This window comes from Lagenorhynchus albirostris, chromosome 13 (assembly GCF_949774975.1).
Source record: "Lagenorhynchus albirostris chromosome 13, mLagAlb1.1, whole genome shotgun sequence".
NCBI classification, from domain to species: domain Eukaryota; kingdom Metazoa; phylum Chordata; class Mammalia; order Artiodactyla; family Delphinidae; genus Lagenorhynchus; species Lagenorhynchus albirostris.
Window position 1 is genome coordinate 9,789,520 of NC_083107.1, and position 16,522 is coordinate 9,806,041.

At 60.6% G+C, this 16,522-nt stretch overlaps 1 protein-coding gene across 6 annotated transcripts; it reads right to left on the reverse strand.

Annotated features, from left to right (window-relative positions):
* Positions 1–249: 249 nt before the first annotated feature.
* PROM2 (prominin 2) lies at positions 250–14,966 on the reverse strand. 6 transcript variants are annotated; one of them, XM_060169164.1, is made up of 24 exons: positions 14,632–14,966; positions 13,916–13,965; positions 13,282–13,484; positions 13,066–13,186; positions 12,707–12,731; positions 12,393–12,482; positions 11,912–12,111; positions 11,443–11,517; positions 10,540–10,603; positions 10,136–10,295; positions 9,665–9,817; positions 8,608–8,731; positions 7,967–8,058; positions 7,755–7,839; positions 5,129–5,275; positions 4,564–4,635; positions 3,852–3,944; positions 3,663–3,716; positions 3,299–3,379; positions 3,008–3,076; positions 2,306–2,395; positions 1,999–2,105; positions 1,574–1,648; positions 250–1,339 (listed from the first exon to the last, which is right to left on the reverse strand). In XM_060169164.1, exons 1-23 carry the CDS (start codon positions 14,873–14,875, stop codon positions 1,585–1,587), a joined length of 2,463 nt encoding a protein of 820 aa, XP_060025147.1. In that variant the 5' UTR covers positions 14,876–14,966; the 3' UTR covers positions 250–1,339; positions 1,574–1,584. The 6 variants fall into 6 exon arrangements, with proteins under 6 accessions (XP_060025147.1, XP_060025146.1, XP_060025144.1 ...); XM_060169163.1 differs by having other exon boundaries at positions 2,306–2,368; positions 12,707–12,770; XM_060169161.1 differs by having other exon boundaries at positions 1,578–1,648; positions 12,707–12,770.
* Between the last annotated feature and the right edge of the window lie 1,556 nt (positions 14,967–16,522).

Below are 16,522 nucleotides of genomic sequence, written 5' to 3' on the forward strand. Positions count from 1 at the left end.
AAACTGAGGTCTAGGGGACCCATGGATCATGTTCAAGGTGCCCTGGTTACCAAACGTTAGAGCCAGGTGTGAACCCAAGTCTGCCTGCTCTCAGTGTGGGCCCCACTCCCCACCTGCTGATTACTGGGGGGACCCCTGGATGCCTGTGGTCAGAGGAGGCCTTGGATTCTCTCCACAAACACTCACTAAGCGCCAACCCCATCCAGGACCCTACCTGGGAGAGCGGAAGGATCCAAGGCCAAGACTTAGCCAGGTGAGAACACTTTAATGGATCCGTCCTGTCCACCTCTTCTCTCCCCTCCTCCTCCCCATTTCTGGAACTCAGGGTCCAGCATGCAGGGAGGGCACAGGGATGGACTAGGGGTGATGCCCAGTCAGGGGCATAGGATAGAAGAGGTAAGGGCCACAGTGCCAAATCCTCTTGTGGCCACCAGATCTCTCCTGGAAAGCTGGGTGGTGACTGTCGAAGAGGCTACCTTCTCGGGAGCTGAGGGGGAGCCCCTGCTCCAGCCCACATCCCAGGTCCCTTCTTAGGGAGTCAGTGCTCCCTAAGGCGAGGGACAGCAGTGTGACTTCCTGCCCAAGGTGCAGACGGGGGCTCAGCCTTCACACGGGCCTCCCACACCCCCTGGGGGCCAGACATCCAGGCCGGGGTCTGTGGAGGGTCCCACCCCCTGAGCAGCGGAGGGCTCAGGGGCCACGAGGCAGAGCCTGCAGCCAGCCCGGGCCCAGGCCATGGTGGCCCCTGGCCTGCTTGGTGGCAGGAGGGGTCCCTGTGGCCGACAGGTAGTAAGGGGACAGGTAAAGAGGGGACAAAGGGGGGGAAAGGGCTTCCCTGGGGGGAGGGAGTGAGGGCTGGGGAGGGGACAGAGTGAAGTGGGGCAAGTGGGGGGTCAGAGGAGAGGAGGAAAACGGGCAAGGAGCTTGGAGACGTGTGGGAGGCATGGGCAGGGGGAGGGGCAGATGGGACAGAGTGGGGCTGGGCAGGGCCTCTGTCCTGCCCAAGGGGCTGAAGAGGAGGTTCCACTAGGTGGAGAACAGGCTCTTCCTGGAGCTAATATATTGCAGCAAGGAGGATGAGGGAGACACACCTGGAGGAACCTGTTTGCTCTGAGATTCAACAGAAGGTAAGTGTGTTTTTGAGCATGAATGAAGGGGTCGTGAGCAGAAAGGGGTGCAAAGGGAGTAGCAAGATGGGCTCAGGTAACTGGAATTGGGGGACAATCCAGGCCTGGATGCCAGCCTGGGCTCTGGTGGCAAAAGCGACAGAAATCCTCTGGTCCAGGCAAAGTCAGCAGGGAAGGCAGGCAGCCCCATGCATCACCTTGCGTCCATATCCCTGTTGTGGATTAAGAACAAACAGGGGAGGGGGAGGGGAGGGGGAAGGGAAGGGAAGGGAGGGGAGGGGACGGGAGGGGAGGGAGGGGAGGAGCTGAGCTCAGGCCTATCAGTCCCAGCCAAGTCCCAGAACCTTCCTGCTCTCCTGGGCCCTGGAGACCCCAGAACCCAAATCCTTCCCTTCCCTTCTCAGCCCCACCCTTGGCACCAAGGAGTAAAGCAGGGGGAAACTCACTCACTGCGGTCCTAGAGCTTCAGGGAGGTGACACGGGGGATGTGGAAGGGCTGAGTGTCCTCAGAGCTGCTGGTGCTGCAGCATCACAGGGAGTGAGTGAGTGCGGCCCCCAGGCCCAGGCCCTCAGCCCCGACACAGGAACAAGCCCAGAGCCCGGAATTTCCTGCCTCAGAAGCTCTTCAGGGGTAGCAAGGGTGCCCAAAAGTTAGGTCTGGTGGATGTGTTGCAGCAAGAAGGATTCAGGGTAGACACATGGAAGAACTTTCTGGCCCTGGAGCTCCTCAGACTGTGTGACTTCAGGGTTAGGCGTAAGCCTCCCCTGCCTGGAGGTCTCAAGATGGCGTGCAGCAGGGGCCGGGCCCAGCAGCCGGAAGGGCTCCTGCCTGGGCCCCTGCTGCACCCCACAGGCCTGGCAGCCTCCTCACCTGAGGCGTTTCCCGATGGGATGGAAGTATCTGGAGGTCTTGACAGCGAAGATGACGCTGGGGATCAGGAAGAAGGCGCACCAGCCCAGGCAGAACCAGAAGGCGTTCTGGAGCAGAGGAGGTGAGGTCAGCGCACTGCGTCTGGGCACCCCCAGTCCCCCCGCTGACTCAGTGTGGGGCACGGGGACGCATTCTCAGAGCTGAGGGAAAGGGCGGGGGTGTAGGCCCAGGGCAGGGCCCCGCTCACGCTGCCCCTCCCGTGGGGGCCTCCACGTCCACGAGCCCTGATGGGCTGGGGGGCACTCACCCAGGGGTCAGCCACCATGTCACACAGGATCACACGGCCATTGTCCAGGGCTGTGGAGAGGGGCTGGCAGGTGGCGATGCGCTGAGTCACCTGTGGTGTCAACGTGAGGCAGGTACATGCAGACACACCCAGACCCAACCTCAGAGGGAGGTTGACAGGGACACAGACAGGCCCAGGGACACAGTGGGGAGCCACTGCACAGCTGTACACAGACACACGGATGTGGCAACACAGAGAAGGGAGGACACACTGCCATCAGCTCATCGCTCACCTCCTGCCTTTCCCACCCTGTTCACCAGCCTGGGTTAAGCCCCTACTGTGTGCCCAGAGCTGTTGTCTAAGTCACACTCTCACTGGGAGGCAACACGTGTGCACACACACACAGTGCACTGCACACACGTACATACTTGCACACACACATACTCGCACACGCATGTACAGACACACTCAGGGTTAAGCGAGACCCCTGCCAGTCCAGTGTGGGTGGTAGACAGCCCGGTCCACGCTCAGGCCTCAGAGAAGGGCTATGGCAGAGTTTGGGGGATGGGCAGAACCCAGCCAGCCAGATGCCAGGTTTGGGAGTTTGGGTTCAATCCTGAAGGCCTAGGGCACCCCCAGGGGCTCTCAGGGGGCAGAGGAGGTCGAACAGCTGGTACCGCTGGAAGCTTCACTGAGGCCAGGAGGGTCTGAGCCCACACTCACCTCCTCTCTCACCCAGGCCACGTACTGGGAGAAGTAGCCCATCTCCCGGGTCAGGAAACACTCAGTTTCCTGCAGGGAAGAGAGGAGCCCTGGGCTGGTCGGAGTCCCAGGGCCAGCACCCCTGCCCCCCATGCCTGGCACCATCAGGACAGGCCAAGCTGGCTTTCCTGGGAGCCACGGTGAGGCGGCAGGGCTGGAGAATCCTGGGGTGGGAGCCCTGCGAGCCTTAACCCTTCAACTCACCTCTGACTCTGAAGCCACCCCCCAGCCCTGCCCCATCCTCCCACTCACATTCTTCAGTATACGGCTGGCCCAGGTAGGCAGCTCTCCTTTCAGGTGAGTGACTCTGTCCAGGACATCTGAGGTCTCCAGCTGGGGGAGAGGAGAGGGGCTCGGTCAGGGAACAGCCACTCTTTCAGTCATCCATTCATTAACTCAACGTACGACACACAACATACTCACCTTGGGGTGGGTGGTGTTAGGCCCTAAGGACAGAGGACACATATGGCGGTCCTCAAGGATCTTCCCACCCCACCCTCAACTTCCAGTGGGCCTGGGTAGAGCAGGTGAGGTCCCAAGCCAGCTGGGCCCACACGTTCTTGCTCCCTCTGCTGCCCACCTGCTCCCCCCCACCCCATCCATCCCCAGCAGCCACCTGGAGAAGTGGGGCAGAGGATGCCAGGGCATGGACACTGAGGTTGAGCTTAGCCTGTGAAAAAGAGATCAGGGCTGGTCAGGGGAAGGAACTGGTAGGAGGGAGGGTTCCCAGCATCCCTCTCCTCCTCCTTGCCCCCTGCCTGCATCTCCTCTCCAGGTCCCGGACTCCCTGAGCCTCCAGACTTACCACAAGCCTCTGCTGGAGGAGGAGCTTCTCCTGACGGAGGTTTCTGAGCCCCTGGGCCTCCTTCTGCAGCTGCTGCACCAGCACAGTATTGCCCTGAGGGGAGACATATCAGAATGGCACTCTGCCCGGGCCGAGCCAGGCTTTGACGACACATCCTTCACCAAACCGTTCAACCAGACATACTGGAGGAATGTGGAAAGCGCTGGAATCAGAGGTTGGCCTCAGAGGCAGAAAACTGAGGCCTCCTTAAGTTCCTTGGCCAGATCTGGGTTTGGGGGCCTGAGCCCAAGTTCCAGGTCCAGCCCTAGCTTGCTCTGCGCATCGTGGGGGGTAGGGGAGGGGTGTCTATGAGATGTCTTGAAGAGAACTTTTTAAACTCTCTATATTTATAAATACAAAGTGCTACTTTTCCCAGTCCATTTGAAGCTTCTAGAGGCAACTGTCATGATATCTGATCCGTCGAGCTGTCCTCACAGCATCTGTCCCAGCAGATTCCACAAGCGGTGTGCACCTAGCGATGCTTGCCCAGCTGTGCGATGTCAGATGTAGCATCTGATGCTACAGAACCCTTCACCCCAGCCGGGGGTCCAGAGTCTCAGCCCTCGGTGACAGGGGCCCTCAGTCCCCTCCCCAATCCAGGCACTCCCACCCCGTCCCCCCTCCCAGGCCCCTGGCTCCAGCCTGCCAAGTGGGGTCTCTGCTCCCTTCTCACTTGGGTCTGGGCCAGTCCCTCCAGCTCCTGGGCCAGCTTCTCCACGCTGATGTTCACCACAGGCTTCTGAATCTGGAGACGGACAGGAGAGGCCAAGAGGAGATGAACCCCGGCTCCCCCAGCCCCAGAATTCCCAGTCTTTGCAAAAGCACCCACACCAGCGGAGTCTATCGTGACACATCAGTCACAGTGGGTTTGACCTGAAATTGTGAAACGTATGAGACACTTTCCATTAGGAAAGAAAAAACAATGAGGCGCCCTCTGGTGTAACCCAACCGAGAGGTGACGTCCCACCAGCATTCGCCACAGCAGTGGGTTCAGGACCACGGACAGCAACACACGCTGTTGGGTGGAGGCGCATTCATTCTCGCCCAGCCCAGGTGCTGGCAGCTGGGACACGTGGTCTGGAGACACCCCCGGCAGAAGAGGCCCCAGGGACATGTGGAGGGGGAGGGGTCCAGGGACGGTGGAGGGCCAAGACAAGGTGAGACAGCTCCCCGACCCCCAGCTCCTCTGCGGGCCCCTCTGCTCTGCCGCGGTCTGGCCTGAGGTGCCCACTGCTGACCTCAACAAGGAAGCCTGGGTAGTGGATGCGCTCGAGCCCACTGCTCTGCAGGGCCTCCAGGTCCTGGCGGGCGGCTGGGCTCAGCAGGTCCAGATTCTTCACGTCCACTTTGAGTTTCTGCAGCTCCTGCTGCAGCTTGGCAGTGTACTGGGAGGGAGGGAGCAGGGTGGAGCCGTGCTCTGTGGGTGAGCCAGGACCCCACAGCTGCTATCCTAAGTGAGGGGTCAGCAGGCCCTCAGGGCCCTCCTTCTGGATATCCAGGGCCCCTACCCTGGACACTCCCAGCCCCAGACAGGCTCCCAGCAGGCCTCTGCTCCCCACCCATCCCCAACTCCACCTTACCCCCACCGAGACCCAGCTCTCCTCCAGCGCCTATCTGGCTACTGGACAGCAGCACAGACCTTCCCAGGCCACGCAGAACAAAAAGAGCTTCCCCGGCCCATCCTTATCACGTCACCTTGTGATAAGGTCTTCACAGCACCTGTGTGCTATTTACTTATCTGGGTACTAGTTTACTGCCATCAGCTCCATGAGAACCGCACCTCACCTGCCCACTCTACTGAACCCTCAGCGTCTAGAGCAGAGGCTCCTACGTGGTGGGGCTGTACAAATTTGTCGAATGTGTAAAAATGAGTGAATGAATGAATGAGTGAATAGACCCAATCGCATTTCTAAGACAGAGCACAGTTTAAAAAGGGACTCGAGCCTGGAGGGGTGGGATAGGGAGGGTGGGAGGGAGGGAGATGCAAGAGAGAAGAGATATGGGAACATATGTATATGTATAACTGATTCACTTTGTTATAAAGCAGAAACTAACACACCATTGTAAAGTAATTATACCCCAATAAAGGTGTTAAAAAAATAAATAATAAATAAATAAAAATAAAAAGGGACTCGAGGGCTTCCCTGGTGGCGCAGTGGTTGAGAGTCCGCCTGCCGATGCAGGGGACACGGGTTCATGCCCCGGTCTGGGAAGATCCCACATGCCGCGGAGCGGCTGGGCCCGTGAGCCATGGCTGCTGAGCGTGCGCGTCCGGAGTCTGTGCTCCGCAACGGGAGAGGCCACAACAGTGAGAGGCCCGTGTACCACAAAAAAAAAAAAAAAGGGACTCGACATTTTCCAACCATTGCTGGGAGAGATTTAAAGGGCATGAAATTCAGCCCCAGTGTTTCACAGGTGAGAGGCTGAAGACAGGGCGGAGCCTCAGAGTACAGAGCCCAGCTCAGCTCACCTCTCGCCATCCCTCACTGCCTTCCCCAGGGGGAGAAAAGACCCACCCTCTCAGAGGCAGGGGTCTTGGAGCAGCATTTCAGGCACCAGTAACACACAGGTAAAGGAGATGTCTCAAGGCGGGCAGAGTCCTCGTGGTGCCCGGGAAAGCACACCTTGTCTTAATTATCTCTGCATCATCAGCTCACTATTATCTCCTTCGAGAACAAGTTCTCCTAAGGTCACATTTGGTTTGTTGCCAGATGGCCCCCAAGGACTGCCCAGTCCCTCTGGACCTGAAGCCCTGTCTGTCCAGACTCTTCTGTGACCTGGACCCCTCCCTTCCCTGGACCAGGGCTGAGAGCCCTCCCCTTTCAGCCAGCAGAGCACAGGGCCTCCTCTGCTCAGGCCCCCTGCTGCAGCCCTCTGTGGCCAGCCTTCACCCTGTGGCCTTGCACCAGGGCAGTGCCGGCTCAGTGGACCTCTCTTCTGATTAGAGACGCTGAAAGAGGAGACGGCTATGGCATTAAGGAAACTGCCCCAGGTTATAGTTTAAGGCGTGGAGTTGGGACTGAAATCTGGACCCCTTGGCTATGCTAGCCTGCGGACTAGGTGCAGGTGGTGGGTTCAAGAGGAGTTGGAAGGTTTCTGGAGACAAGGCAGAATCAGGAGTTAGCAGTTTAGGAGGGGTGGGGGGAGAAGCAGGTGAGAGAAATGTGGTTTTCCCAGGATATGCTTGGGAAGGGCTCCTGGCGGACCCTGGGAGCCAAGGCAGCTCTCCTCCCACCTCATTTAGGCGTTAAGAGAGGAAAGGAGGGGGTGTTTTACAGCTTCTGTGCACCCTTAGGAGAACCACGTTCTCAAAGGACGTCTCCTCTCATGAAGGAGCACTTCCTTTTCTTTGTTCTAGAACCGTCTCTTGCCAGTGTGAGTAAATCTCTCCAGTTCTACATAGCAAGTTCTGACAAAGTCCAGTGGTTAGGGAACAGGCTGTGGGGAGCCCTCCTCCAGTGGTACCCAACTTCATCACCATCGTTTTCACTGTCACACTCCCTCGCCAACCACCCCGCTCCCACTGCAGCATCCAAACCGATGCCTGTCCTCAGTCAGGACACACACCCTGGTCCTCTCACTCACTGTCACCACCCTGGCCTCAACCTCACCTGTGTTCAGCTCTTCCGGGAGCGCAGTGCTCAGAGCTGGTCAGAGCCTCCAGGCATTCACGCTCTGGAAGCTGCCCTGGGCTCTAGCCCTGGGCCAGGTCCTGAGCTTGCACCCGGGTCCTCTGCCCCTGAGGCGCCTCAACTGCTCTTGTGGACTTCTTGGGTTCAAGGAGATGGTCCCTCCAGCAAGGCAAGACCAGAAGAGGGGGATCTGCAGGAAGGGTCCCCAGTGTGTTCCAGAAGGTTCTCTCACCTCGCTGATATCCAGGTGTTTCTCCAGGTCATAGGAGTCATTGAGCTGCAGGACCGTCCAGAGCGCAGCCCCTTGCTTGCACTGCCTGTGGAGGAATGACAGGCATCAGAGATGAGAGGAGGGCGGGCAGGTGGGGGCTGACGTCATCCTAATGGGATGCCCGCCCCAGCCCCTCCGCACACCCCGGCCCCCAGCCCAGACTCCCCGCTCACTGATAGGCCAGGAGGACGCTGAGGTTCTTCTTCAGGCCAAGAAGTTGGGACAAGTTCATGGATGACGGCAAGCTCCCCGGAGTGTCTGCAAACTGGGGATGGGACACAGAGGAACGGGCCTGGAGCGGGGAGTGGGGGGCAAGGCCACCCAGCTTCCCAGGGCCTAGTCCCACGTTGCCCTGGCACAGCAGAGACCACAACCCTGGGACTCCAGCCCACACCTGCCTCTAACTCAGATCACTCCAGGGCCCTAAATCCTGGCAGGGACCCTCCCCGTGACTCTCCAGGAGGGTGGCCGGCCTGTCTTCAGCAGAGGACCCAGGCCAGCATCTCGGCTCACCTGCTCAGTGCAACAGGGAACAAGGATCCCCAATTCCAAGACTCAGTGTTAGGAGGGCAGAGGGCCTCAGGTCTGGGGGCCATCCTTCGAGGTCCCTGCCTGGGGCCTGGGCAGCCTTCCGGGGACTCACTGGCTCTTTTCTCTCACTGGTGGTTTTCCATCTCTTTCCTTGGCCATCTCCATCATTCCTCCTGTCTCTCTCTCCCTTCTAACCCCTCGGGCTCCTACTTCCTTCTAAACCTCCTGCTCTGCCCACAGCTCTCTCCTCGTCCCTCTGGGCCCCAGAGTGGGGCAGGCCCACCTCATAGAGCTCCCCGCTCTCCCAGCTCCGGCACACCAGGGTCTGCACGTTGCCGCCCAGCAGGAAGGTGGCGAAGACAAGGAGGATGAGGGGCGCGGCGAAGAGGAAGCTGAAGCCCACACCCCTGGGGAAGGCAGAGGGACAGGCTTGAGACAGGAGGGAGGATGCCCTGGACCGTGCGCTCCATCCCCATCTCCATCCCGGGGCCAGCATGGTCAGTGGGTCAGCCCTGGGGCAGGAGAGAGGACTCAGAACTGCTCACCGGCCCCACCTCATCCTCCCCCATCCCCACTCTACCGCTGCTGCCCTGGCTGGCCCTGGCAGCCTAGAGGAGAGCACAGCTGTTCTGCTCAAAGAGCCAGGGCTGCTGGCCTCTGGGCCGAGGACACATGGAGGTGACCAGCTCCAGAGCTCAGCCTCAACGGGGCCACCTGGCATGGCCAGCCATGACCCACCAGCAGAGGCAGCAACCTACAGCATCTGAGTAGGACCTGTGCCACTGACCAAGGCTTCTTTGTGAGACAGGCGTGGCCCCATGCCAGGATTTGAGGCTTGGAGAGTGAAACATGGGCTGGATTTCACTCACCCCTTTGGCCAGGCACCTTTATACAGTGACCCTCCTGCACAACTGAATGTGGCAACCCTGGCCTTAGAGACTATCTAGTTCAGGGCTGGCAAACAGATTCTACCTCTGGTGCCACCTCCTAATGGTAGTGCTGCCTGGACACTGGGTTAAGCAGGATTCTGAGGCTGTATCTGGGCTCAGAGAGAAAAGGTGCCCATTAATTATTAAAGTTGCCACTGGTGTGGGAAGGGGAAGTGCTTCTTATTTGCATTCCTGCTCTAGGCCAACCCTTTTATACAAACTGAGGCCCAGGTGGGTTATAATTTGCCCAGGGCCACCCAGCAAGTCAGCCCAGAGCCAGACCACAGCTCAGTCTCTTGATCCCCAGGACTCGCTCCTGCAGCTACACCAGAAGCTGTCCATGGGCATGAGAGGAATGCGCCAGCCCGGGGGCAGGGGGAGAGACCCTCCCCTCTCCCCAGCCCTTCTTACACCATGAGGAAGCGGGCTCCAGCCTTGCCCTTGGCTTCCGAGTGGCTGGGGTCTTCCCTGTTACAGAGCCCCCAGATGCCCAGGTTGAGGCCCAGCAGGTTACAGACCACCACAAGCAGGACCACAGAGCACAGCAGGCAGCCCACCATCCACCTGCCACAGAGAAGGTGGGACGTCATGGAAAGGGCAGTAGTGGGCACAGGAGGGGCTGGTGGAGGACCTAGTGGCTGGGTGGGGCCACTACCCCAAGGCTGAGGCTTTAGAAGTGTGACTTCCCACAGGGTCCCCAGGCTCAGATCCCCAGGGCACACAGCCAAGGTGGGGACACGGAGGCCCAACGAGAGAGGGGTCTTGGCTTAAATGGAGGCGGAGACTTAGCATAAGGAGGGTTGATGAGGGCTGGAAATTGGTTCCAGGGTGGCTGAGAAGCTGAGCTGCCCATTCCACCCACGCCCACGGGTTCCCAGGCACCTGTATTTCTCATATCTCTGCACCTCCTTCAGGTAGGGGCGGCTGCACTGTTCCATCTCCTCCAGTGCTTGGCTCCAGCGAGCAGCCGCCTCCCAGCCTGGGAACGCTTCGGCCAGTGTCCTTAGCTCTCTAGGCTGCTGGGCCACCACCTTCTTCAGCTCTGCCCAAAGCAGCAGGGGCTTATGGGATGGGGAAGACCCCCAGGGGCCCAGGGAGGAGATGGATGGACAGGAAGAACATCTGGGATGCACAGAGATGGTTCACTCTCTGTCCAGGTCCAGCCAAGAGGACAGCCTGCACCTTCCCCACCCCACTACCCCACTCCTCTCTCAACAAGCCTCGTCGGTAGGGCTGGGTTGGGGGGCATCCTAGGCAGCCAGCCTGGCCCCTGGGCGGGGTCTCACCTCTAATCACGTCGGCCGTCTGCAAGGTAGCCAGAGCCGGGAGGGCGTTGAAGGTACTGTTCTCCTGCCGGAAGCAAATGCATCTGTGCCTCCTGCTGTCCGCCCGGGTGTCCTAGCTTGGGGGACCCCTGCATGCCAGGTCCACTGGGAGAGCATCCCCCCTCGGTGCTCCCAGACCAGGACATCAGGAAACAGGCTTCCCTTTGCTCTCTTAGTCAGTGCCTTCTTCTCCCCTCCCTCAGCCTGGCCTGACTCAATTCCCCCAAACATTGCTCCTTTCTGTCCCCGCCCCTCTTGCTTAGGCTGTTGCAGTAGACTCCTAGCCATCCTCTCATCTCTCCCAGCCACTCTGCACAGGACCACCAGGGCTATTTCCCTGAAGTCCAGCTCCAGTCTATTCTTCCAGCCTCAGGCCCTATTTCCCTCCTCCTGGAACACTCTGCTCTAGTTACCCAGCACGACTGACTCACCGTTTCCCCAACCCCGGCATTTTCCAGGCCCTGGGTCACAGGCGCTGACTCATGCTGCACCTTTTCCCACAGCCCGTCTCCACCCAGGAGAGCCCGCCTGTCGTCTGGGGCTCAGCTTGTGTGCTCGCTCCTTGGCCATCCCCAGACCCCAGCTCCTGAGGGTCCTAGCTCTTCCTTCTGAGCTCCAGGCCTGCCTCCCCCACCAGACCCCGTGCACACAAGGACCAGCATCGCGAGGCTCCAGCCCAGGGCGCCACGGGGTAGGCGAGGCCCTGATGTGACCCAAGTCTTAGGTTCAACTGGGTTCCCACCCCAAAAGAGAAAAACTGAGGCCCCTCACATTTGAGTTCCCAGCCAGGTTGCGAAGAAGTCGGGTAGACTGGGGCAGGCACTCACCTCCTGGACCATCGGGTAGACTGGGGCGGGCACTCACCTCCTGAACCATGCTGGAGAAGCTGGCCTCTGGGACGCCTTTCAGCCGATGCAGGGCTTCATCCACAGAGGGCACCTGAAATGGTTTGAGGGGCTTCTTATGACAAAGTCCACAGAGAGGCCTGGGAGGGGTCCTTGGGGAAGGATGGGGGCAGAGGCCTCTGAATACTGTGTCCTCGTGTGCAAGATGGGGACCAGCACAGCCTCGAAGGCCCTGGGTGGCAGTGAGAACTCAAGAAGCAAAGTCACACGAGGCTCACGGCACAGCGCGTGGCCCACGGAAGCTCTCACTCCACTGCCAGGATGACCATCGTTAACTCTGGGTGCGTGGAGAGGGCAGGGGCAGGCCTGGGAAAGGGATCAGGAGTCCGCTTCAGGAAACAGCCGGAACAGAGGCTGCCCAGGGATTCCTGGGGCAGCGGGCAGAGCAGCCCCTTTCACCCCAAGGGGCCTCAGGCCTGGGCCTGCACCTGGCTGAAGTCAGCTCCCAGCTCCAAGGCGTGGGCTCTGTCCAGGGCCTCTGCACAGCCCCGGCAGCTGGGCTCCTGCAGCAGGGCCAGGAGGCGCTCCCGGTGCCCCTGGACAGCCGGCGCCAGGGCCTGCTGTCCCTCCTGAAGTTCCACGGAGGTGGCGTTCAGGGCTCGGAGGTGGTCCACGGAGACCTGCAGGGCTGCGAGACCCACATTTGGACTGAGTGGTCTCCACTGCTACAGCATCCTTGGAGACCTTGCAGGAGGCAGAACATCTTTCCCTCCCAAACCCAGGGGACCGGTGGTCCTTAATCTCTGTAGTTATAATGGAAACTGCCCTGGGGCACGTTAAGCCAGGAGTGGGCAAAGGTGCCACAAGGGATCCTAGGATAAAGCCGTGAGAAAGTCAGGGGCGGACCGCCGACAGTGTAAGAAATGCAGGGCTGGGCGAGGGCGGGGCCTGCCCCCCAGCGACACTCACCCTGGCCCAGGCTGAGCACAGAGGCCAGGACCTCATACACGGTGCTCTGGAGCTGCGTGTGGATCGTGTTCCCAATGCTCCTGTGGACACCTGGAGAGCGCAGGGCAGTCTGCAGGGCTGGCCCCCAGGAGACTAGGGGCCTCCCCAGCCAACCATCCTCCTCCCCTGGGTTCCGGAGGGTGGTCTTGCGGCAGAGCGGCCGCCGTGCTCCCCAGCTGGACCCTATCCCCGCCTCTGCGAGGGTGTTCCCAGGTGGAGCCCGGGATGAGGGGATGAGAGGCCTCCCCAAGGCAGGCCCGAGCTGGAATCCTCACCATTCAGTTCCTCCAAGACTTGCTCCTGAGGAAGGGAAAACTGCTGTGCCACGGCCTGCAGCTCCTAGGCAAACACAGGGCCGCGAGGCTGCTCCTTCCTGTCCCCGGACACCCCGGCTCCTGGCCCTTCCCCAGCCCTTATTCCCCCACTACCCGCCACAACTGGGCGTCTGTCCTGAGAATACCATGGGTGCCGTCATGGATTACAGGGACTCTCCAGCAGGGGGCAGTCAGGTGCGTGCTGGAAGGGGCACCCTCTCTAATGCGCAGGCTACGCACGAATTTGCAGGACCTACCCTGCTCTGTCCCACCCATGGCTGGCGCTCATGGGGGCACGTGCGGGGTTACTTGGCACTCACCTGGGGGACATCGGAGACCAGGCCCCGGAGGCTGAGCAGAGTCTCCGGCAGGGCCTTGGCACTGGGGCCCATCTGCTCATGCGTGCGCTGGTTGGTGACAAAGGCAGTGACCACGCCGATCCTGCAAGGATGGGGGAAGAGCAAGGGGCTGGCTGGATGCCTGTGGACACCTTGGAACTCGGCCCACGCCTCCCGCCTGACCTGGGCGCCCCTCACAGCAGTACGAGGGTGGTCAGCAGCAGGAAGGCCATGAGGGTGCCTCGCTCGCAGGCCATCGTCTTGTCCTCCATCTTCACTCGGCCACCACAGGGCCGGCGGCAGCGGCAGCAACAAAAGCAGAGCCCAGCGGCGGGTACCACCAGGAGGTAGAGGCCGGTGATCACGGCACACACCACGTAGCCTGCCTCATACTGCACCACCTGGGCAGGGCAGCAAGGCATGAGGGGCTGTCCTGATCCTGCCATCCCAGCCCTCTCCCGCCTGACTCTAGAGGGAAACCCAAGGGGAGGGAGGCACACTCGGGGGCGGGGCGGCGGGGGCACTATGCACACATCTCGCATCTCCTTTAACTCTTGTGAGGGGCACCGTGTTACCATCCTACAAACAAAGGACACTGAAGTCCAGAGAGGCTAGGGCTCCCTGCAAACCCCACAGCCGCTGAAGGGCAGAGCCGTGGTTAGAAATCAGGCCCGCGGACTGCAGTGCTCACGGAAAAGGGGAAGGGATGCCAGAAACCCCACCCTGGGGCACACCCAGCAAGTGGGCTGAGCCGACGAGGCCCTTCCCCTTCTCCGGTCCCTCGTGCTCACCGCTGAACGCCTTCCCCCGGCAGCGCCCCCCGGCCGCTCACCTCATCCGCCTTCACGGAGGATGGCTCATTCAGCAAGGCCTTTATCAGCTCTAGGAAAAGAGTCAAGCTGGGTCTGGGGGCAGTGACTGCCCTGCCCCTGCGTCCACCCCCGCTGCCAGGCAAAGGTGGGCTCTCCGAAGGGTGTCCTCCCACCACCTCGGCACCCTCGGAGAAGGCAGTGTCACCACAGCCCGGAGCCCTCGTGCCTCAGCCGGGCTACAGGAGGCTGTGTCTGCAGGGAGGCCTGGCTCCCCCCTCCTCCTGCGCCCCCCAGGTAGGCCCTGCAGCGGGGAAGCCGGCAGCCCGGTTAAAAGCAGAGAAGGGGCCTGGCCTAGCAGCAGCCCTTCCCCTAAGAGGCAGGCGACGGGCTGGGAGCTGTCCTGCTGCCCATCCTGGTCCTCACAGCCAGCACGGCGCCACCAGACCCAGAGAAAACGCTCAACCCGCTGCTGGAGAACTTTGCCTGTAACTTCCTCTACCTTAGGACAGAGAAACCGCGGCTCAGAGAGGGAAAGGGGCTTGCCAAGGTCACACAGGAAGGTGATGCCCTGGGTGCCCGGGCCTTCTGGGGAGGAAGATGGGGCTGGGGAGTGCTGGGGACCCTGCCCTCCAAGTGCCTGCCGACGGTGGGTGCGCCCCTCGGTGGAGAGGAGATTAGGGTGCAGAGTGGGGACCCAATACCCGCCGAGGCCCGCCCGGGGGAGGGACGCACTCACCGGCGGGGAAGGGGTTGAGCTGCACCATGGAGAGGAAGCGGCGCACGGTGCCGTAGAGGGGGTCCAGGGGCCCCGGCGCGCGGACGCGAGGGGCCAGCCAGCGGGTCTTGGCCGCCGGGGCGAACGCCAGGCGCTCCGCCGGGCCGAGGGCCCCGCAGTCCGCCGCGCCCACCCGCCGCAGGGCCAGGGCCAGGGCCAGCCCCAGGCCCAGCAGGGCCGCCAGGAGGCCGGGCGCACGCACCATGGGGTCGGCCGGTGGGCTGCGGGCCGGGCGGACGGGGCTCAGGCGGCCGAGAGTGCGGGCCGCGCACGGGGCTGGCCGTGCATCCTTCACCAGCCTCCGTCCCGCTGCTCTCGAAACCGGCCCGACAGGTTTGGGCTACCTGGGCACCCGCCGGAGCGCGGCCGGGGCAGGGGCGGAGGCCTGGGCTGGGGGTGGGGTTTGTGGGGTGGGGGGCAGGGCCTGGTCCGGACCCGCTCCCAGCGGCCTGGGGTGGGAGCCTGGGCGCCCTCTCCCCTACCCAGATGCTTCTGGGAGGGCTGCCTCTGGAGCTGGGTGGGGAAGGCACCTCAGTACCTCTGGGTTATCTAGGATGGCCCAATTTCAACTATTACATCCTGCGCCCAGACGCAGCCGCCAAATCTGGGGCCTGGGAAAACAACCACCCCGTGAAAGTCTGGCCCGGAGTGCGGCCAGACTCCGCTGGGGCCTGCTCTGTTTCCTAGGGTCATGCCTGCGCCTATGCCAGGTCATTCTGGAGCACAGAGGCCACAGGGCTTTGTCCAGAGCGGCTTTCTGAAGGGCCACTGAGACGGGCACAATCCTTTGGGAGAGTGAATCCCAGCAAAGCTGTGCCCAGCAATGTCCCATCCAGTCATCAGCTGAAAGAACTATCAGGAATATACCCAGAGATGAAGTGAGAGAGTGGCCTGGACATATAGACACTACCAAATATGAAATCGATAGCTAGTGGAAAGCAGCCGCATAGCACAGGGAGATCAGCTCAGTGCTTTGTGACCACCTAGAAGGGTGGGATAGGGAGGGTGGGAGGGGGGGAGACGCAAGAGGGAGGAGATGTGGGGTTATATGTACATGTATAGCTGATGCACTTTGTTATAAAGCAGAAACTAACACACCATTGTAAAGCAATTCTACTCCAATAAAGATGTTAAAAAAAAAAACAGAAAAGAATATGCCCAGAGATGTGTCTGCACAGGCCTCTGTTTTGTCAGTGGCTGTAAGCCCAGTACCCAGAGGGTGCCTGTAGCTGAGCAGTCGGGGAAAATATTGCTAAATGGATGGAAGATGATCCTGGCAACGTTATTCATGATACAGGAAGCAGCCCCGATGGCACTACCGTGAAAAAATTGGTGAAATGACCACCTCACACACTGGGCTGTCATTAAAGAAAATGGTGTGGAAATGGCTCTTTTGCCCTGAACGATGCTCGCAGCGCACTAACAAGTGTGAACAGCTGATGACAAATGGCTGAATACACGGAGTGAAGGCATAAAACAATGATCATCTCCGGGTGGAATCACGGGCAATTTTTAATTCTCTTCTGCTCATCTGTGCTTCCTAATGTGTGTGCAACAAGCATGCGTTACTTGTGTTCAAAGAAGCATTAGAAGTTTGTGAGTTTCCACAGCAGCCCCCATGGGAGCCCTGGAGGGAGAGGCTGGGCCTGTCCCTGCGTCCCCCCCGCTCAGCCCTGGTCCGCGGGGTGTGTGAGGGGCACAGGGGTCTTTGGCTGCTCACGGGAGTCTGCAGTAGGGAAGTGATTTAAGTGTAAGTCACGGCTGGGCCTGCGGCAGAGTGCCCACGCTTCCCACTGCTGCCCCCACAGTTTGCTCAGAGCCGGGGGATAAGAGTACACAGTTGTGGAAGGAA